At 35.4% G+C, this 22,214-nt stretch overlaps 1 protein-coding gene across 1 annotated transcript; it reads left to right on the forward strand.

Moving 5' to 3' along the window:
• Positions 1–14,138: 14,138 nt before the first annotated feature.
• On the forward strand, positions 14,139–15,854 carry LOC128655457 (uncharacterized). Its single transcript, XM_053709075.1, has 3 exons — positions 14,139–14,186; positions 14,684–14,737; positions 15,168–15,854. The coding sequence occupies exons 2-3, from the start codon at positions 14,704–14,706 to the stop codon at positions 15,596–15,598; spliced, it is 465 nt and encodes a 154-aa protein (XP_053565050.1). The 5' UTR covers positions 14,139–14,186; positions 14,684–14,703; the 3' UTR covers positions 15,599–15,854.
• Positions 15,855–22,214: the final 6,360 nt, after the last annotated feature.

The following is a 22,214-nucleotide window of genomic DNA, read 5'->3' on the forward strand; positions in this document are numbered from 1 at the left end:
CCGCCTGCTCTGAGGCTGTGGACATCAATCCGCCTGATTCTATAAAATGTTACATATAGCAAGCCAGTTATGTATATTTATATGTTTATGTGTTTCCTTTATTGTATATATATAATTATTAAATTCTTTCTAGATAATTTTAGGATGCACATTTTTTTATATATATTGATACATATGTGCCTAAGTGGTTTTAGATACATTTTAAATAAACAGATTCACATCACTCTCTTTGTTAAAGGGACATGCCACCTTCATTTTTTCTTTTCTGATTTAGAAAGAGAATGCCATTTTAAACATCTTTCAAATTTACTTATATTATCTAATTTGTTTTATTCTCTTGATATTCTTTGATGAAAAGCATATCTAGATATGCTCACTAGCTGCTGATTGGTTGCTGCACATAGAAGCCTCGTGTGATTGGCTCACCATGTACATTGCTTTTTCTTCAACTAAGGATATTTAAAAAATGAAGCAAAATAAATAATGGAAGTAAATTGTAATGTTGTTTAAGTTTCTATTCTCTATCTGAATCATAAAAGAAAGATTTTGGGTTTAGTGGCCCTTTAATACCCAGAGGTGATCTAGTATTCAACAGAAAGATCCATTGTGCCTCCTTATAATCAAGTTTGTAAATTCTGTCACCTCCTCTTTTGTGTGGAGGGACATGATCAATAGCCTGGATAGACAAAAGTGAGGCATCCCCTGCATGTGTTGATTTAAAATGTCTGGATACAGGTGTGTCCGTGTCAGGGTCCTCGATATCCCGGATATGTTCTAGTGCCCTGTCCTTCAGGTGGCGTTTTGTTTTGCCTACATATTGAATCTGGCACCCCCTACAGGTGAGGAGGTAGATGACATGATTAGACTTGCAGTTTAATCTAAACCTGATGTCATCTGTGCATCTAGTTGTTGTTGAGGTAAAGGTAGTACCCTCTATTACATGATTACATGTTTTACAACGCTGTGCTTTACATTTGTAGAACCCTACCCTATGGGGTAACCATGATTTACTCTTCTCTATTGGTAAATCTGAGGGTGCCACAATGTTGCCAATGGTCTTATTTTTCCTTGCAACAAATTTGCAATTTTGTGTGATGTTTTCTAAATTATAGTCAGTGGTCAAAATGGGAAGACTTTCTCTTATGATGTCACATATTTTTCTATATTCTAGACTGTACGGGGTACTAAACACAATTTTATTCTCCCCTTTTGGCCTTTGCTGGACACTTTGGCCTAGATTTAGAGTTCGGCGGTAGCCGTCAAAACCAGCGTTAGAGGCTCCTAACGCGGGTTTTTTACGCACTCCGGTATTTAGAGTTTATTTACCGCGACTCAAAATACACCTAACGCTCAACTTTCTACCGCCACCTCAGACCCAGTAGTAAACATATACCGCACAAAAAAACATCCACGAATCACAAAACAAATATTACACAAAGTACACTTACACTCATACAAACACAACACTATCTTTATTTTTCGTATTTTTTATTTTTTCTTTAAAATACAAAGGATTAAAGTTGCGAGATCTCGGGTGTTTGAAAAAAATCCACACAAATCCATTTTCCCATTGACTTACATGGACATACGGGAAAAGACCCTCATATACCTACATCTAACGAATAACATTATCACAAACATACACTCATCGATGCATACAAACAATATACACCACATTACATACACAAAATATTTATTTATTACAAAAAGAACACGATTTAGCGACTTTTTCACACAAGCTCATGACGTCACTCACTTTACGAGGAAAACCAGTCTTAGAAAAAAAAATATAGAAATCTTTGGAGCCTCCATTGACTTCTATTGGGAAGACGTGCTCGTGCACGCGAAACCCTCATTTCCCTAACGCACGCAAATAGCGTAGACTGAAAAACTCCAAATACCAGCGCTAGAAAATACATGATTTCATGCGTTAGACCCAGCTATGATAAATAGATAAAGAAATGACTATTTCCCTATGGTGGACTTATGTTTTTTAATATTAAATATTCACCACACCATAAATATTTTTAACACTTTTAGATTACATCAACTACAAATCCCCATCACTAGTAACACATTATTATTTCAATAAAATTACATTTACAATTAAAATAAAAATCAATACACATTTCTGGATTCACAAACACTACACAATGGGAAACATCTCTCATTTACCTTTATTATTGCATTTCTGTTATTCAACTCATATGCTTGCAGCAACTGCATATCTACATAGGCTTAACACATGATCACTCATGGATGCACATACATTACTTTTAACATTCACTCATACATGTGCATTCAAATGATGGGGGAAAAACACATTACATTCTCTCTAGGAATCACAAAACACAACATATGGATTTTACTGTACTTTTAACATCATGATTCCATCACCAGAAACCATTAGGAATTACGTACAACACGAACATCATTACACCAGATTACAGATGTCACTTTATGGGAAGGAACAACAATGCCAGACCGCTATATACAAGTCAGCATATGTGGGACACAATCACAATATATACGTACATGTACATAACACGCATCACCCATCACGCAACCACAAAGCACACATTTAGATTTTATTCAGCACACAATAACAATGTAGCACAATACAACAACACAATGAGGATTTCACAACTACATAGGCAGGTTAATAATATCATGACGTCATTAGAAGATTCAACCATACACATCACAGATTCACCACTGTACCGCCCCTTTAGGAACTTTAACACTCAATACTACAATACAACATATACGTAAAACACACTTTTGAACAGCATTATTATGGAGATTTCAATGGGACAATTCAGAAATATTGTCAGATCGCACATCAATTATATATATAATACTACAGATGACAGCCGGAAGTTATTCAGTATTCGTGCAATTTTTATGGGACGCATACAATATCGTCAGATCGAAAATCAATTATATATATAATACTACAGATGACAGCCGGAAGTTATTCAGTATTCGTGCAATTTTTATGGGACGCATACAATATCGTCAGATCGAAAATCAATTATATATATAATACTACAGATGACAGCCGGAAGTTATTCAGTATTAGTGCGATTTGAAAGGGACGCGTACAATATTCACATCTCGGCAATCACTTATATATACAATACTACAGATGACAGCCGGAAGTTATTCAGTATTAGTGCGATTTGAAAGGGACGCATACAATATTGACATCTCAGCAATCACTTATATATATAATACTACAGATGACAGCCGGAAGTTATTCAGTATTAGTGCGATTTGAAAGGGACGCATACAATATTGACAGCTCGGCAATCACTTATATATACAATACTACAGATGGCAGACGGGAATTTCGGAATTATTATTGCGATTTGAAAGGGACGCGTACAATATTGACAGCTCGGCAATCACTTATATATACAATACTACAGATGACAGACGGGAAGTTCTGAATTATTATTGCGATTTGAAAGGGACGCATACAATATTGACAGCTCTGAAATCACTTATATATACAATACTACAGATGTTACTTTATCATTTACAAACAATATTGCAGCAACATTGATCGATCACATTCGATGCACATTATACACAACTATGCACTTTCATTCATGTTAGCCTGGACGTGTGCTTGTTACTATAACATCGCGTTTAGGAAATATTGATTACGCATATGATCAAACATTACAAACATGCACTGTATGTGTGATATTTGACACTTTCACATTGAGAATCATTGTTTGAAACTAACATTTCAGCAAACAACAAATAAACGCCCACTGTCAAAGCATTGGCGCCGCTCACATACAAACAGGTGAATACAATCAGCAATCATTACAAACTCACTACCATTGGACTAATTGTACTATAAATCCCCCAAACAACATGGCCAATGCATCACTTGTGATCCACATCAGATCAAGTGCTTACCTTGTTACGCTGTTTTGAAAGATGGATGACGATGACATGGTAGACGCTGCTGGTGGTGCTATTGGCGAACTAGCTGTTGGTCGAATCAGGCAGCCTCGGTGGCTCAGACCGAGACGAAGGGGTCGTCTGGTTCGAGGTCCTCGTGTCTACAGGGTGAGACCCACCTTGGAAAACATGAGTGACTTTGAGGTTTTTGATAAGTATCGGCTCGATCGCGAACAGCTCATTGGCCTTTACGATCTTCTTAAACCTCATTTGGAGCCACGTATACAAATAAGGACTGCTGTTCCCCCCATGAGTAAGATGCTAAGCTGTCTATACGTCCTGGCCTCCGGGAGTTTTCAATCCGGAGAACTGTACATGCATGGCCTGGCTCAAGGTACATTCTCTGGGGTGTTTGATAACTTTCTGAACGCCATGGTACGTATCAGTAAGCAATACATAGGATTCCCACAGAATGATGGTGATTGGAGGCGCCTGAAGCGGGAATTCTTTGATATTGCTCAATTGCCCAATGTCTTGGGAGCCATTGATTGTACCCACATTGCGCTGCGTGCTCCAATTGATGACTTGCCCTTCAGAAATCGCAAACATTTTCATAGCCTCAACGTGCAGTATGTTTGTGACGCACGGATGAGGATTATGCATGTGTATGCGAATTTTGGAGGTGCTTGTCATGATGCCCGCATCCTCTCTCTGTCGTCCCTGTGGAGACAGTTTGAGGAAAGACAAATGCCCCCTGGTTATCTCGTTGGTGAGTATTAGTGCACAACATGGTTAATTATTTTGACAATTGCCCCTGTATTTTTTAACTGTTAGCGTCATGTTCAGCTATAGGATTAAATTTAACCATTTGTTATTTACCGACGCTAATGTCTATTTTTATTGAAATGCAGATATGTAGCATGTCTTACCTTAAGTGTTCATATAGAGAATGCAATGTAAACATGTAGTTAGCATTTTACACAAGGTTTGGTTTAGGAGAAATACGCATATGTAGCATGTCTTAGATGAAATGGCAAGATATTATCTCATGCAATTTAACCCTGTCATTGTCTTTTTCTGCTAATGTCTATTTTTATTGAAATGCAGATATGTAGCATGTCTTACCTTAAGTGTTCATATAGAGAATGCAATGTAAACATGTAGTTAGCATTTTACACAAGGTTTGGTTTAGGAGAAATACGCATATGTAGCATGTCTTAGATGAAATGGCAAGATATTATCTCATTCAATTTAACCCTGTCATTGTCTTTTTCTGCTAATGTCTAGTTTTATTGAAATGCAGATATGTAGCATGTCTTACCTTAAGTGTTCATATAGAGAATGCAATGTAAACATGTAGTTAGCATTTTACACAAGGTTTGGTTTAGGAGAAATACGCATATGTAGCATGTCTTAGATGAAATGGCAAGATATTATCTCATGCAATTTAACCCTGTCATTGTCTTTTTCTGCTAATGTCTAGTTTTATTGAAATGCAGATATGTAGCATGTCTTACCTTAAGTGTTCATATAGAGAATGCAATGTAAACATGTAGTTAGCATTTTACACAAGGTTTGTTTTAGGATAAATACGCATATGTAGCATGTCTTAGATGAAATAGCAAGATATTATCTCATGCAATTTAACCCTGTCATTGTCTATTTCTGCTAATGTCTAGTTTTATTGAAATGCAGATATGTAGCATGTCTTACCTTAAGTGTTCATATAGAGAATGCAATGTAAACATGTAGTTAGCATTTTACACAAGGTTTGTTTTAGGAGAAATACGCATATGTAGCATGGCTTAGATGAAATAGCAAGATATTATCTCATGCAATTTAACCCTGTCATTGTCTATTTCTGCTAATGTCTAGTTTTATTGAAATGCAGATATGTAGCATGTCTTACCTTAAGTGTTCATATAGAGAATGCAATGTAAACATGTAGTTAGCATTTTACACAAGGTTTGGTTTAGGAGAAATATGCATATGTAGCATGGCTTAGATGAAATGGCTAGATACAGATTTATATATAATTTTTTTTAATTTCTTTATGTTTCTGACAACTTTTAATATGGATTATGGTTTTTAAAAAATATATTTATACAACAATATACTAGTTTAAGTATTCTGTTTGAATTATGTTCTGTTCTAAATTTATAGGTGATTCTGGGTACATGAGCCGGCCTTGGCTCATTACCCCCTTGCGTAGCCCAACTGATGTGTCTGAGGAGCGCTACAATAGGGCTCATAAGAGAACCAGGGCGGTGGTTGAAAGGATGTTCGGGCTCCTGAAGATGAGATTCAGGTGCCTGGACCGTTCTGGAGGAGCACTCCAGTACAACCCAAAGAAGGTGGCTAAGATCGTTGTAGCCTGTAGCGTCCTGCATAATATTGCACAGCGGGCTGGGATGCTGCAGGCCGTCCCGGTGGACAGAGACCTCCTCAGAGATGAGGAGGATGATCCTGTTCTAGAGGGGGAATTCCAGGACGAGGGACTTGATGTCAGAGCAGACGTCATCAACCGCCACTTTAGACGGTAAATAATAGAAGTTACACTGGAGTATTTTCAATAGATGTGAACTCTAGGGAAATGACAAGTAGAGAATTGTGCAAACATGTTAGTATTGATCAAATGTTAGAATAATATTTATTTCTCATAATATAGGTGATGCTCTGGGCATTGGGTCCTATAGCGAGTCTTTGCCACCTGGTTTTTATAGAGGACATCAGATGGTAAGTAGAAATGTATGGACTGTTGCTGGCATGATTTGTACACAAATACATAATATGGCATACATTTTTAAAAATATAACTTTGTTTACACATTACTTATGTACATAATCAGAAAGGGATACTCTAGAATGACTATGGTTCAATGTCACACAGAGGTTTGTTCTGCTCAATATGACTCATCTTCACACTTGATAGAAAATAACACAGGTTCATACACAGGCTTAGTAAGCTAGTGATAGATATTTATTATGAAATGGGGGGTGGGAGAGGGGTACAGAACTGATTCACACACTTGTATGAAATCTTTATATATAATTTCTTACATTAGGGAGATGACTTAATATAAAGACTGAAAGGGAACAATTTGAAGCCTGACAGTGAAGATTTCCAAGACTGACAGTGGGGAAAAAGCCAAGATTGAAATTGAAGTATACCAATGGGATCATGTCTGGCATATTTAAATTCTGCTGACCTTGAAAACCATACAAAGACATGTTCACATGGTAAGTGCAAACTATTTGATAGAATAAGGCTGTGGAGACATCCTATTGGAGACACTTAGATGATTTTCTATTTTGTAGATGGTATTTCCCAGTCCTCTATTTAATGAACTGATGAATAAGACACCTATTGAAGATCAACTGTTTACCCCTGAATTGACATTCAAAGACCATGCATTGTCCAGGTTGGTGTACCAATGCATGCTAGTGAAGACTGTAGAATATTAGTAGCTTACATACATTAGTCATATTTAGTTCTTAATTAGATATTTAGGGATCACAATCAGACACTTAGATGATTTTCCTTTTTAGATGGTATTTCCCAGTCCTCTATTTAATGAACTGATGAATAAGACACCTATTGAAGATCAACTGTTTACCCCTGAATTGACATTCAAAGACCATGCATTGTCCAGGTTGGTGTACCAATGCATGCTAGTGAAGACTGTAGAATATTAGTAGCTTACATACATTAGTCATATTTAGTTCTTAATTAGATATTTAGGGATCACAATCAGACACTTAGATGATTTTCCTTTTTAGATGGTATTTCCCAGTCCTCTATTTAATGAACTGATGAATAAGACACCTATTGAAGATCAACTGTTTACCCCTGAATTGACATTCAAAGACCATGCATTGTCCAGGTTGGTGTACCAATGCATGCTAGTGAAGACTGTAGAATATTAGTAGCTTACATACATTAGTCATATTTAGTTCTTAATTAGATATTTAGGGATCACAATCAGACACTTAGATGATTTTCCTTTTTAGATGGTATTTCCCAGTCCTCTATTTAATGAACTGATGAATAAGACACCTATTGAAGATCAACTGTTTACCCCTGAATTGACATTCAAAGACCATGCATTGTCCAGGTTGGTGTACCAATGCATGCTAGTGAAGACTGTAGAATATTAGTAGCTTACATACATTAGTCATATTTAGTTCTTAATTAGATATTTAGGGATCACAATCAGAAAAAGGAATACATATTATAGTTGATATAGAGGTATTTGAATGGACATGAAATATTACATTTATGTTCAGCATACATATATTGTTTACATGTGATATACATTATTATGTATAAATTTAATTTTTGAAATTTAAATATTATTTTTAATCAACAATATAATGGTGTATGTATTTCATTAATTTAAAATGAATGTAATGATTATGTGTAAAAAATGTTGATCAAAGTTAGAGCATAGACACCATATGATTTTAAATGTATTTTATGAATATTTTACAACGTGTGTATTAACTTTGTTCCATTTTTATTATTTGTCATTTCAGATTGGCATCTGATGACTTCATGGAATATTTAATTATTTTCTATTAAATATATATATTTTTTTTTTAGCAGATTCTAATATATATCAATATAATCTGTAAATAAATAAAACTTGGACTCCCATGACTGATAGTTGGCTATTTGACAAGCACATGCATAAGAGAAAATAATGCATTAATAGTAGAAAATAAAATTCTTCAGAGAAAATAAAAAGATATATTTTAACATTAATTCGGGAGTCATATTCTTCAATGCTTTTATATTGAAAAAGTATATATTAAAAATATTTAGGATATGTATTAATATTATGATTGTTTTAACATTTAATAAGGTGAAGTGGTTCAATTACATGAAAGTGACAGTGTTGTTGAATGTAAAAAGAATTGTATAAGATCATGTATCTTCCTTAGGTATCTCAAAACATTATTAGAAAATATTTTACAATTATTACATTTATAAATGGTAGGTCATTTAACTTTATAATTTTTAATAATTAGTTATTGGATGCCAGGTTAATCTATGTAATTTTCTAGTGGAGTCATTTAACTATACTTAGTAATATTATGTATTTATTACAATCTTACCTCTTGGGTTAGACATCAAATATCTATATAGAATGTAATTTCCCCTTTAGTTTATTTTGTCAATGTTAAATCAAAATACAATATGTTTGGGTCCTTAAAGGGGTCATTCAAAATGTATATTTTGTATACATTGTTACAAATATCATACAAGAATTTAAACATATTTAGAATGTACTATAGAATTACATTCAGTCTTTAAATATACTTGTTAAAATAAAAATAAATGCACATATCTTAGTCAATGATATAAGGCATCTATATGCAAACAACAATCAGCATCAAAATAGCCTATGTAGAGATGTATTTAATCCACGAATATATATAATTACAATATAATAATTGAATAACAAAACATATAAAGTTGGTCAAATATAAGATTATGATACAAAATGCATACATAACATATAGCTTAATGTCCCTCTACGCTGAAGGCTAAAAAAGACCTCATTTAATAAATATATTTCAGTCAGTGTGTAAAACAATCTAGAAGTTAATCTAAATTTGCTTTACTCATATGTTAGACTCATTTAGCAAAAGGAAGGTGCCTAGGTTTATGATATATTAAGCATTATTGTGAAATGTTTATTTAAAGGGACATGAACTCAAAATATACTTAAAGGTAGCCATTTAAAAAAACAAAGATTTATACATTCTGAATGAGTATTCTATTTTAATCAAGTTTAAAACTTGTCTCATATTATGAATGCTCATTGTGATGTTGCTATCATTACTTTAGAAATAAGGCAGTAAATAGCTAATTTATTTGCTTCAGTACTCTGGACAGAACTTGATTGTTTGGAATAATTGATGCAACAATCGTCAAGGACAACCCAGGTTTTTATTAAACAATTGTCCGTAATATAAAATATCATTATTGTTTTTCAAAGAAACATAACAAGATAACTTAACATTTGATAATCGTATTAAATAATAAAGTTGATTAACATTTCATGCTCAATCACCAATGGTAAATTTTTTTGGACAGTGTCCCTTTAAGAGCTTGAAATAGTGTATTTACTTCTCTTCCTATCTTTACATACTTTGCTTGAAAAGCATATCGAGATAGGCTCAGTAGATGAAGATTGGTGGATGCACAGAGATGCCTTATGTGATTGGCTCAACCATGTGCATTTAAATTTCTTATGTTGAGGATATATAAATACTAAGAGAAAATGATTTACATTTTAAAGTCTAAACAATCTTCTATCTCTACAGATCATTTGATACAATTGTTTGTAATGTCTCTTTAAAACTAAAGACGCCATTGCACAATAACATATATGAGCACTTCAGAGAAATACAAGCTCGAGGTTTATTTGCGAATAACAAAGCTGTAGTTTAACATTTATAAACAGATTATCAAAGTTACTGACATTCTTCCCGGAATTTTAACATTAATAAATATTGCGTGGGAAACGCATCTTCAAACACCAGATTAGCATATTTAAACATTAGTGTAATGTCACGCAATAGCACACAATCAATGTGCATTATAAATACATTTAATAGAGCAATGTCAATACTTCACAATAAATTTATTTAAAGAACAATAAAGACATACAATATTAAATGTGTATTTGTATTAAAGAAACAGACCGTTATTAAACCGAGAAATTTCTACAACATTAATAATGTGACAGGATTAGATTTTAAAGAGTATTTAATCATTAATATTTCACGGATCACGGATATTAAATCTGCGTCACACATATCCGCATGACAGGCCCATGAGTTACAAATAAGTCTACATGAAAAATGAAGTTACAGCACCACCAAGCGGTATGTGTAAGGAAGTTACTAAGATATGAAACATTAAGGAACGGCCAATCAGAGTTCATCACACAAACACAACTTGAGTCAGGATGGTCTCACAGACATTATAACAATATTTCAAACTTTTATCCAATCAGATGTACAGATAAATTGTCCCATGGTGCATCTCATGTTTACTTCACCATATAAAAGTCCATTACACGTTGCCATCTTTGTCAGTTCTCTAATGCCTGCAGGCAATATATATTATTATTATACAACCCAGCAGGCATGTCAGTTCCCAGGTTCACCAAGGAGGAGAGCGCTGCACTGGTCCACGCCGTCAAGGACTTTTATCCCCAGCTGTTTGGGAACAAGAGGAGCTCGACAGATGCGCCTGTTAAGAAGGCCCTCTGGGAGTCTATCACCAATGCGGTTAGATTGGTGTGTGACGTCCAGAGGACCCAGGATCAGATCATGAGGAGATTCGGAGATATGAGGTTGCGTTTATCGAAAAAAGTCAACCTCATAAGGGACTGGGTACAAGCCCGTAAAAGAGGGGGCCAAAGAAAGGCCCCGCGGAAACTGTACCTACTCCCTTATGAGGTGACTTTATGCGAGCTCCTCAATCTCCGGGTCCCCAAAAGATTTAGATCCTCGCCATCCTCGGCCTCCTCTTCTTCCCTCCCAGCTGCGGGATCTGAAAGTCCTGACGCGGGGGACAGGGCAGATGCTTCTCCGTCCGGTGGCCTGGGAGGACCCGATAGAGAATCTGAACCAGGTAATTATCCAACTTCATATAATATTTATAATGTTAAAAATCCAAAAATTGTATTTAGTCAGATACTAAACCTATACAGATCTCACAACATACACTACATATGATGTTTAGATATCTGATTTTACATTAGTGATACATGAAATTGGAATGATGTTTCTTGCGCTCTACAGAATATGCGTCACAGAGCGGAAATGTAATTTCGCATCCACGTTAACATGGGTTTGCGGAAAGTGGCATTGCTTTATACATGTTGGTCAAATGACGGATGCGTAATTCCGCTTGGAATCATTGCGCAATGATCGCGAAAATGGCATTTCTCATCCACGTTAACATGGGTTTGCGGAAAGTGGCATTGCTTTATACATGTTGGTCAAATGACGGATGCGTAATTCCGCTTGGAATCATTGCGCAATGATCGCGAAAATGGCATTTCTCATCCACGTTAACATGGGTTTGCGGAAAGTGGCATTGCTTTATACATGTTGGTCAAATGACGGATGCGTAATTCCGCTTGGAATCATTGCGCAATGATCGCGAAAATGGCATTTCTCATCCACGTTAACATGGGTTTGCGGAAAGTGGCATTGCTTTATACATGTTGGTCAAATGACGGATGCGTAATTCCGCTTGGAATCATTGCGCAATGATCGCGAAAATGGCATTTCTCATCCACGTTAACATGGGTTTGCGGAAAGTGGCATTGCTTTATACATGTTGGTCAAATGACGGATGCGTAATTCCGCTTGGAATCATTGCGCAATGATCGCGAAAATGGCATTTCTCATCCACGTTAACATGGGTTTGCGGAAAGTGGCATTGCTTTATACATGTTGGTCAAATGACGGATGCGTAATTCCGCTTGGAATCATTGCGCAATGATCGCGAAAATGGCATTTCTCATCCACGTTAACATGGGTTTGCGGAAAGTGGCATTGCTTTATACATGTTGTTAAAAATTAAATGGAAAATCTTAGATTAGTGAAGAATACAGTATTCTTATTTTAAATATTATATCTAATAAAAAACGAATAATACTAATAAATTATAACATATGGCCATCAATTGATGATTATGTAATAACAAGCATATATTCTTAAAGATACAGTAAACAACACAACTGATTGAAAATAAGAGTCCAGGATATATTTATCATTCATTTAATTGCGGAAACTATTAACTCATGGGACTACCAAAGGATTAATATTTTTCTATTGATTTGTTATTAATGTAAATATTTTAAACATGGCATGATTAGTATTAATGATATGCAATCCTCATTTAATATATTACAGATATGGATGTGGCTGCTGGATCCTCAAGCCAGGGCTTGTCACAGTATGGTATGTCTCATTTTAATTGACATTTGTCTTAGAAACATGGAATGAACATTACATACTAAATACACATTGTTCTATATTTATATGTAATGTCTATTTAATAGATGAAAATTATATAATTATTCGGATATACTTAAATAACATATTTGATTTTAATTGCATGCTCAATACCATTCATTACATCAACATATGGAGTAGATAATTCATTAACAAACAACAACATTGTGGAATCTATTTAATTTTAGATTAAAGGGATACTGAACTACAATTATTAATATTGTCTTTCACATACAGTATGCAATATTAATAAACATAAAATATAATACTATCATCATATGTGACATATTCTATTGCTAAATGTAGTTTAAAATAAAGAAAGTACGTTTATGTGCATCTAAATATTTGTTGACCAACCTGGGTTTATATTGATGATTGGTGGATACCTTCAACAAACAATATTTATTGAATCCAATATTCCTTATCTGCCTTTAAGATTAATATCGAACAACATTCGAATTATAATAGGAGTCAATGTTAAATCATTTTTTACAGTTTGAACATAGAAATCAATTATTTAAATTAATCATGTCAGTGTCCCTTTAAGACAAAATAGATTCATTCATCATTACATTATTTTTATTAAAAACTATTGATATATAAATCTAATTATCTGTTGGAGTTACTTTATATATATCTGCATACTCTAACAGCACCATGATTACATATTAGTAATAATAAAGTTTGTTATGTATTGTGATAAATATGTGTTGTGTCCTAAACAAGATTACTGTACATTGAAAAAATGGCTCGATGTGACACATGTTTGTTTAGATTTGTCAACAGATGCTCCTCAATATGTGGTTTGTGTGTATTCTTGTAACTTCTTAAGGACATATGACGGAATTATTCCGTCATAAAACAATTGAGCTAAGTGAAAGCTGTGTCCTTAAAGGGTTAAGAACATTGATCATTGGGTATATTTAGATATGCAATAGCAGCATCTGAGATGAATTTGATGTCTAATGTAGTCTGACATTAAACATATGTTGAATACAGATATGTTTACAGAATCCCCTTGATTCAATCAAGCATTTTCTGGTGTAATGACTGCTCTATTATTCACATTTTAAAGTTGATTAATGTTAAAATTCTAGACAGATGTGATTTAGTGATATCCAAAATGTGTTTAATAATATATATCTATATCATTCATAGAGAGAGTTGGTGTGGGGAGCCCACAGGAATCCAGCAGTGACATAGAGCCGCCTTTGCGGGCTCCTGGTAAGTCCATTGACTCATTTATATGTAATTGAAGGTGTATTGCTAATCAATATTATGATCATGATTCCGATGAAGCATAACATTATAAAAAATCATAGAATTTATCTTCTGATTATATATTTATTTTTTATATTGAGCGATTAATAATTTCTACTTTATTATTCTACACATTTGTTATTCATAAGATGTCTAACATATGTTTTTTTCATTTTTTAATTTTTTTAACAACAGTCATCAAGTGATACACACATGAGAAATCTTAAATGTTCTATGTACTATGCTTTTATGAATTTAACATTAAGACAAACAATACATTAAGATTCTGATTTATTGACAATAACAAATCTATTGTCATTTGTATGCTCCATCAAAATGATGTAAATCATAACTTTGTGTGTGTATATCTTTAATGCAACATTGATGTGCGTATTTGAGCAACAGTAACATATGTTATAATATCTGATCTTAAGGTGTACACAACATGTTATGTTTTACAGAGATTGATGTCACATGTGGGATGGAGGAGGAAGAGGCTGCCTTGGAGTCTGATGGTATGTGAAATATATCTATCATGTTTCCAACATGTTTCTTTTTTTGAAATCATTTTATTGAAGACATTCAAAGTCTACAGCTTTTTCCCTTTAAAAAGGAATATTATTTGTCTGTTCAAATACACTACTGCCCCCTTTCTATATCAGGCAGCATGAAAATCTGCTTGTATATATTTTTTTAAGAATATATAATTCATGCCATCATTATGTCACATGCATATTCCATGCCAAAACACAATAATAAGTTTCACATTGTACAGACAGTCATTGAGATTCATCTGAGTGCCTATATAGATACCATATCCTCATTTCAGAATAGTTTACAGATTCAAACACACTTCGAGGTATATTGAAAACATAATCAATTTTAAATGCGTTGATTTGATGTCAGGATGTATGAGATGTTAATATATTTATTTTACATTTTCAGATGGATCCACCACTTCTGGTCATCTGGATTCCGCCCCTGCCCAGTCACAGACCCCTCCCCGTGCACACACCCCTGACCATGGCCACACCTCTGCACACACCCAGAGCCCTTCCCATCACCAAACCCATGACCATGCCCCGACCACTGCCAGCCCTTCCCATATTTCATATCCTGTCCCTCCCAAAAAACGCCCATACACCCCCCTTCGCCGCTCTCCCCGTATTCTGGCCCGTACAGCTGCCCAGACCCAAACTCCCCACTCCCCAGCTGTACGGCCTACCCTGGAGCAGCAGCTCACCACTCCCCAAGCCATTCCCATCCCTCCCCGAGCCAATCCCATCCCTTCCCCCTGTTTAAACCTTCATTGTCCTGGGTGTCAGATTGTCCTTCCCAGGCACAGCTGTAAGTATCATTCTAAATACACTTTATAAGATACTTAAAGGTACAGTGAAGTTAAATTGGTTAAATTGTGATTCAAATCCAGCATGCAATGTTAAGCCAATGTATCATAGAATACTCTTATGAATTATTCGTCATTCTCTTGATATATTTATTGAAAACAACTTATTCCTATAATTAGTTTAAACAATAAAATAAATGTGGCCATCATTTCTTTATTGTTGGATGAATGTATCCATCAACCAGCATGCACAAACAAGGTTCATCAACAAATATTGGCTTCCATAAAAACCAACATTCTTGCATTCAAAATATAGCTTGACAATTAAAACATATAATGAATATGTGTAATTTCTAAAGATTTGTCATGTCATGCTCTATCTGAATCAGTCCATTAAATATTTAGGTTCAGTGTCCCTTTAATTGGATATCACTACATATACCAAACACCACTACTTGGATCCAAAATTTTATGTATAAATGTGGATACATTATCTCTTGTCTAACCCAGTGGGAATGTAATTTCTTCTGGTTGCTATGTTTACACAGCTTGTCCTCAATGCCAAAATGTTTAAGGATAGGTGTGCCTACCACAGTCTAAATTGAATTTTTAAATTGCTGATGTAAGTACAATGTAAATCCTTTAACAAGATTTGATACACTCAAGCTGTATAAGTGGATCATCTAAAACCAATTAAAGGGTTCAACATGTTTGAGTAACATGAGCCTTTAATGATTTCTGTCTGTCTGAATAACCTAATTCATGTGTAAAGAATATATGAAAAATAATTGATGTAAATAATTATTTGTCTTTATGATGACAATGTATGTATTAAAATCTTTTATTCTGTTGTGTAATTATCCTTAATATTAATTTTTATTTTATTTTAGGCTGTGACTCAGCATGGCTCATGCTAGAAGGGATAGCAAGAGTAGAGCAGGCCGTGTTGAGGAACGCAGCTGTCCTGAGAGGGATGAACGACACCATGCAGGCCCAGCTCCGGGTTCAGGACTTGACTCTGCGTGAAATTATGCAATTACGTTCAAGGCCTGAATCTGGAGCTGGACATGCACAGGACAATGAAGAGGATGACCAGTAAGTGGAGGATCTGGATATGCTCCATGGTGGCAGATAATAATCCTCCGTCCACATGTTGAATTTGTATTTATATTGTTGCCCTTTGGCCTTTTTATCAGTTTTTTGTTGTGCCTGTTGCACTCTTTTACCTTGTCATGTGTCTCCAATGAGGCTATGCTGGCCCTTGGCAACTCTCTTCATGGACTGTGATGCACTGTGTTACCTTGTCATGTGTCTCCAATGAGGCTATGCTGGCCCTTGGCAACTCTCTTCATGGACTGTGATGCACTGTGTTACCTTGTCATGTGTCTCCAATGAGGCTATGCTGGCCCTTGGCAACTCTCTTCATGGACTGTGATGCACTGTGTTACCTTGTCATGTGTCTCCAATGAGGCTATGCTGGCCCTTGGCAACTCTCTTCATGGACTGTGATGCACTGTGTTACCTTGCCATGTGTCTCCAATGGGGCTATGCTGGCCCTTGGCAACTCTCTTCATGGACTGTGATGCACTGTGTTACCTTGCCATGTGTCTCCAATGGGGCTATGCTGGCCCTTGGCAACTCTCTTCATGGACTGTGATGCACTGTGTTACCTTGTCATGTGTCTCCAATGGGGCTATGCTGGCCCTTGGCAACTCTCTTCATGGACTGTGATGCACTGTGTTACCTTGTCATGTGTCTCCAATGGGGCTATGCTGGCCCTTGGCAACTCTCTTCATGGACTGTGATGCACTGTGTTACCTTGTCATGTGTCTCCAATGAGGCTATGCTGGCCCTTGGCAACTCTCTTCATGGACTGTGATGCACTGTGTTACCTTGTCATGTGTCTCCAATGAGGCTATGCTGGCCCTTGGCAACTCTCTTCATGGACTGTGATGCACTGTGTTACCTTGCCATGTGTCTCCAATGGGGCTATGCTGGCCCTTGGCAACTCTCTTCATGGACTGTGATGCACTGTGTTACCTTGCCATGTGTCTCCAATGGGGCTATGCTGGCCCTTGGCAACTCTCTTCATGGACTGTGATGCACTGTGTTACCTTGTCATATGGCTCATATATTCCTTATTTTTAAAAGATTATTTATAAACGTTGTGTATGTTTTCTTACATACTAATAAAATAAATTTTATTTCACAAATCTTTGTCCTCATTCTTCCTGTTATTTTTTGCAAGCTCTAGTTTATGTTGTTTATCCTTAAAGGGACCTAACAAATCTATTTGTTATAATGAAATCATATATGTAAGACAATAGTAAATGACTTTAAGATTAACATCTCCAATGTAATCTTATTATTTGTGTTTATATTATTTTCTCTTAGCTCTATCATTGCCTGATTATGATTAGCAGAGTAATTTCTTTATATATGTATATATATTTTTGTATTTGTGTATATATGTATATTTAAATGTTCATATCCATGTGTGTATTTATAAACTCTGCATGAATTGATGCACCTTTACAAAATGATCTGAGTATTGATACAATGATATAATCCCTGTAAAGTGTTCATTTTATTTAAATAGTATTGACTATGTGTATGCTCTTTTTAAAAACAAAATAATGTCCCTTTAAGTGATGTTGATCACTATTGTAAATGAATGTATTTCCATTTGTAAAGCGTTTTTGTCCTTTTTACAAGAACAAGGACATATAATTTTATTAATAAACAATCTTATTGTAATGTTGACAGCACCTGTATTTCATTTTCAAATCTATATTATTGTCAAAGTGTAACCAAATCAATCTCTGTGTGTAATACAAATAATGTAGATGATGAATATTAGTTAACTAATATGTTAACAAAATACATCTCCTCCCATATATGGCTATAGGTAGGCTGACCATAATTAAACTTGAATAAATGACACGTTTAATCAATACATGTATAACTATTGTTATTCAACAACAATCCAAACATATCTTAAAACATCAATGGCATATGTATTTCTCATGTGTATCTTTTAAATGTTAAAGATATACACCATAGCTATAGTTCAAGGGACAGTCAAGTCCGAAAAGATGATTCATGATTTGGTGACATTCCTAGATAGCAATCTACACACATACTAGTTCATAAAATATAAATACGTTTCTTAATGATATGCCAAGATGTCACTGAGTCCTTGTATTGTCTGCGGTTTTTCAGCGATCTCGGATGCGCCATTTTGCTTAAGACGTCACCTGCCAGGCTGTCCAATGATTCCTTGTATTGACTGACGTTCTTACGTGATCAGGAATATGCCTTTTATTGGATTGCGTTTTGACGCGATCAAGGATGCGCCTTTTTTTTTTGGGCGTTCTTACGTGATCAATAATGTGCCTTTCATTGGATGGCGTTCTTACGTGATCAAGGAAGCGCCATGTTAAGACGGCACATGTAAAGTTAAAAAAACGTGTGATTGGATTGCGTAGTCCCGCAATATTTGTGCACGTTAAAAACGTTTGTGACTGCATGCAATTTTAAAAAGCTTGCGAATATGTATTATTTGCATCATGTTACATTGTTGACCCGTAGCTGATAAAGACCAACACATTCTCTTTTGCTGGATGTCTGGTTGAATCAACGAACGAAAGCAAAATGTTTTCATGCATAGGATATTTCTAGGCAAGTGCAAATCTCTACAGTCCATGTTTAATATGTTTGTCAACAATGTTCCTTTTTCTTAAAAATTAATGTTGTGTTTAATGTTGAACATATCTAATTAATAAATATGCGCTATTGTGTTTGAATAAAGTAATCAATATGCATTTATCATATGCTAAATATATGATGCCGACTTCTTCTAAATGTAATTTCGTTGTATATTTTATGAAAGGTTCATTAGACACTCACATTATAAATAAAAATATTTGATTTTGTCTATAGTTAGATAGTCCATTGTTTAACCAATAGGTTTATTTTGTCTTGTGTTGTAAGAAAATGTAAGTTATTTTCTTACTCCTCGCAAAGCCAATGAGTTTCATGTGAGTACCATCTCCAGCTTTGTCCAGTTTGTGTAAAGGTTCTTTTCATATGTTAATGATGGGGTATTGTGTTTTACGGTTGTAATGGTGGTTCATCTATATTTAAAATATAGCTAACCCTATTTTATTTGCAAGTGTTTGAAGCTTTTTAATATTGCTATCAGTATATGTTAATCTTGTTGTTTGTAGTAGTGTCTATTACATACAGTTATGTAAAAAATATAGGATACTGTCCCTTGAATGCAAATGTTGTTTTTTTGTATCATGTATGAGATCCACATAGTTTAATCTTCAAATATATTTTTGTTAGCATATTTCACCCCCCCACTCCTAAAAGGAATTTAAACCATATTCATTGTTAAAATAAAAATAGTTACAATAAAATATTAACACAATAATGTCTCTTAAAGAAAATAGACTTTATTTAACACGTCAATATAAATGTGATTTTCAAATTTTTTTTTGGAAAAAGTACATGTAGATATAGCAACAAGCTTAAAATGTGTTAGCATATGTAATGTTGTTAAAGGGACAGTTTCGAAAAAAAATTTTTTTACATTATTCGAAAAGTAAATTCTGTAATAACAAGGATATCAAATGTTTCTCAACAATTGAACATTTGTCTGGGTTTATTTAAATTTGCTATCTAAACCTATGAGGTTGGTGTGCTCATTTCTTAAATCTTGAAGAGTGCTTGTAATCATTATACAATTTGAGCACTAGAGGGCATTTGGATAGCATTTGTATATGTAAAACCTTGTGCTCATACAGCATATTATTGACCATGTATTGATCATTGATATCTAAAATGTTGTTATGTCAGAACAACAAATAAGTGGTCATTTTTCATAGTCATAGATACAAGGGTAAGCACATAAGTCACACATGTATTTCTCCATGTTTTGTTGTTTCAAACTTTATAATGCGTAATACAGTGTTTTCTTTGTAATCAATAATTTTCTGACTGTCCCTTTAAGCTGTGTTATTGGCATTCAAACAGTAATATGCCATCATGGATAATTGTTATGGTAATTTAGTTAGCGATTCGGGAAACAGTTTGGACATCACATCACAGAAACCAATCAATATCATGAACAAGGATAGGTATGTGATGATGTGGTTTTCACACACTTATAACCCACACTCTGCAAAGAATCTTCCTCCATGGACCCGGTCCCATAGAAGTCGATTATATACAGAGTGTGGTCCACAAGTGTATGAAAACCACATCATCACATACCTATCCATTACCCAAAAAAAATAATTTAAGATGGAAAAAAATACTTACTTCCTCTTCCTTCCCCTCTTCCCACGGGGCTGAGGCTCTGGGAGAGGCAACTGCCGACTCCGAAGAGTCCTCCTTGGAGCTGTTGTGGGAGGAGTGGAAGGAAGAGTACTGGGACGACCAAGGTGAGGAGTAGATGGCTGAGGAGGAGGAGGAGAAGATGGATGAGGAGGAGAAGATGGCTGAGGAGGAGGAGGAGTAGATGGCTGAGGAGGAGGAGGAGTAGATGGCTGAGGAGGAGGATGATGAGATGGGCCGGCAGGAGGAGATGGCCCAGCAGCAAGAGGCCCAGCAACAAGAGGCCCAGCAACAGGAGGTAGACCAGCATGCGCCTCCCGGAAAAATGTGAACATTTCCTGATGAAGATTGAACATTCTTGTTTGTCCTTCTTGTATTGTATTCAGTATACTGATTATTTCAGTTTGGCCTTGAATTATTTGATTCTGCCCATCAAGTATTCTGCGCCGTCCTTCTATGTTTTCTATCCGGGAGGTACGCATCTGGTCTATGTACTCCAGTAGAACCCGCACCTCCGCTATTTCTTCTTGTTGTGCCTGTTGAACCCGTGCACGGCGGGGTGCCCGTGCACGGCGGAGTGCGGGTCTTTGAGGGACCTCGGGTTCCGCGGGTTCAGCGGGATCCTCCTGTGCTTCCGGGGCCTCTTGATCATCTCCCGTGCGCTGTTCGTCACGGGGGGCCTCTTCCCTCCGAAGTGGGAATTCCTCACCACCACTCTCATCCCGGGGAGATGCAGGAGGCTGTGCTGCCTCGTCCCCAGACTCTGTATATTAAAAAAAAAAGAAATGTATATATTAGCATATTTGCAAATAAAGTTTTAAATGACTTAGCTTACGATACAATTACAAATGCAGAATCATTAATCCACTTTGAAATCTAACAAACAATCAATTCTATTTCCGCTTTTTCTAAACAGTGTTTGTGATATCTGGTCAATGTGAATGTTTTTGCGTTTGTTTTCAGTCTGTTTAAATGCACACCTAACCTATAGCCTAGATACTGATGTAACCGCTAAGTAATAGAATGCGTGTAAACAGCGTAATAGCATTAATCTGATCCTTAACACATGAAACCCAATGTTTTATCTTTCATGATTTATAAGCATACATTTAGTATAAACTTTCGAATGTACTTTTGTTATCTAATTAGCTTCATTCTCTGGATATTCTTTGATGAAAAGCATATCTAAATATGTTTATAAGATTCTGATTGTTAGCTGAATATAGCTGCCTCCTGTGATTGTTTCACCGTGTGCATGGCTATTTCTTCATTAAAATATATCTCAAGAATGATTCAAATTATGT

This window comes from Bombina bombina, chromosome 4, assembly GCF_027579735.1.
Source record: "Bombina bombina isolate aBomBom1 chromosome 4, aBomBom1.pri, whole genome shotgun sequence".
In the NCBI taxonomy this organism is placed as follows: Eukaryota; Metazoa; Chordata; class Amphibia; order Anura; family Bombinatoridae; genus Bombina; species Bombina bombina.

What these genes read in the sequence shown, in the direction of transcription:
- LOC128655457 (XM_053709075.1), top strand. Translation starts at nt 14,704, where the DNA reads ATGGAGGAGGAAGAGGCTGCCTTGGAGTCTGATG. An exon ending in GGCTGCCTTGGAGTCTGATG is followed by an intron (nt 14,738 to 15,167) that starts GTATGTGAAATA and finishes TTACATTTTCAG; the next exon opens with ATGGATCCACCACTTCTGGT.